The sequence below is a fragment of the Penaeus monodon genome, chromosome 32, assembly GCF_015228065.2.
Source record: "Penaeus monodon isolate SGIC_2016 chromosome 32, NSTDA_Pmon_1, whole genome shotgun sequence".
Lineage (NCBI taxonomy): Eukaryota > Metazoa > Arthropoda > Malacostraca > Decapoda > Penaeidae > Penaeus > Penaeus monodon.
In genome coordinates this window covers 13,882,256-13,882,806 of record NC_051417.1, presented here as the reverse complement: position 1 = coordinate 13,882,806, position 551 = coordinate 13,882,256, and the positions used below count along the sequence as shown (strand labels likewise).

General features: G+C 37.4%; 1 protein-coding gene across 8 annotated transcripts in view; it reads left to right on the top strand.

The window, feature by feature from the left end:
- Nucleotides 1-551, top strand: part of LOC119593511 (uncharacterized aarF domain-containing protein kinase 5-like) — an 18,355-nt gene that overhangs the window by 5,581 nt on the left and 12,223 nt on the right. For all 8 annotated transcript variants that reach the window (XM_037942467.1, XM_037942464.1, XM_037942462.1 and 5 more), the window contains exon 9: nucleotides 49-219. In XM_037942467.1, the coding sequence (XP_037798395.1) occupies nucleotides 49-219 (171 nt within the window). The remainder of the gene's footprint in view (nucleotides 1-48; nucleotides 220-551) is intronic.

Below are 551 nucleotides of genomic sequence, written 5' to 3'. Positions count from 1 at the left end.
CTCATTTCTTTTTCTCTCTCTTTTCTCACACAAGTCCTGATATTCCAGTTCTAATTCGGCCGAGCAAGCGTGGTGACGCCGAGATTGTGATCCTTGATCATGGTTTGTATCAGTTCCTCCCAACCAGCGTGAGGCAGCCTTTGTGTCGATTGTGGAAAGCTATTGTGGTTGGAGACCATAAAAGCATGCAGAAGAATTCAGCGGAACTGGGCGTACAAGGTGAGTTTTCTTTCATTTCTCTTCCACTGCCACACCCACCATATTCGCAGCTTCTGTCAGATATAGTTGTCTTCAAAGAAAGTTACGCTTTAAAATTTCTTGCTCCAGATTTGTTGATTATTTGATTTTTTAACACATATTAAGGTCTTTCTGGATTTACCTTTTTTTTTATCATATTTTCACCAACCATGATTATAAGGAAGGAGATCAAGCATGGCAGACCTTTTATTAATCAAATTAAGATATGAAATCAAATGTTGCTTGATAGACTGTATTAATTTGCCTAAGGCAGATAAAGTTTGTATTTCAATATTTCAAGAGAGAAAGTAAAT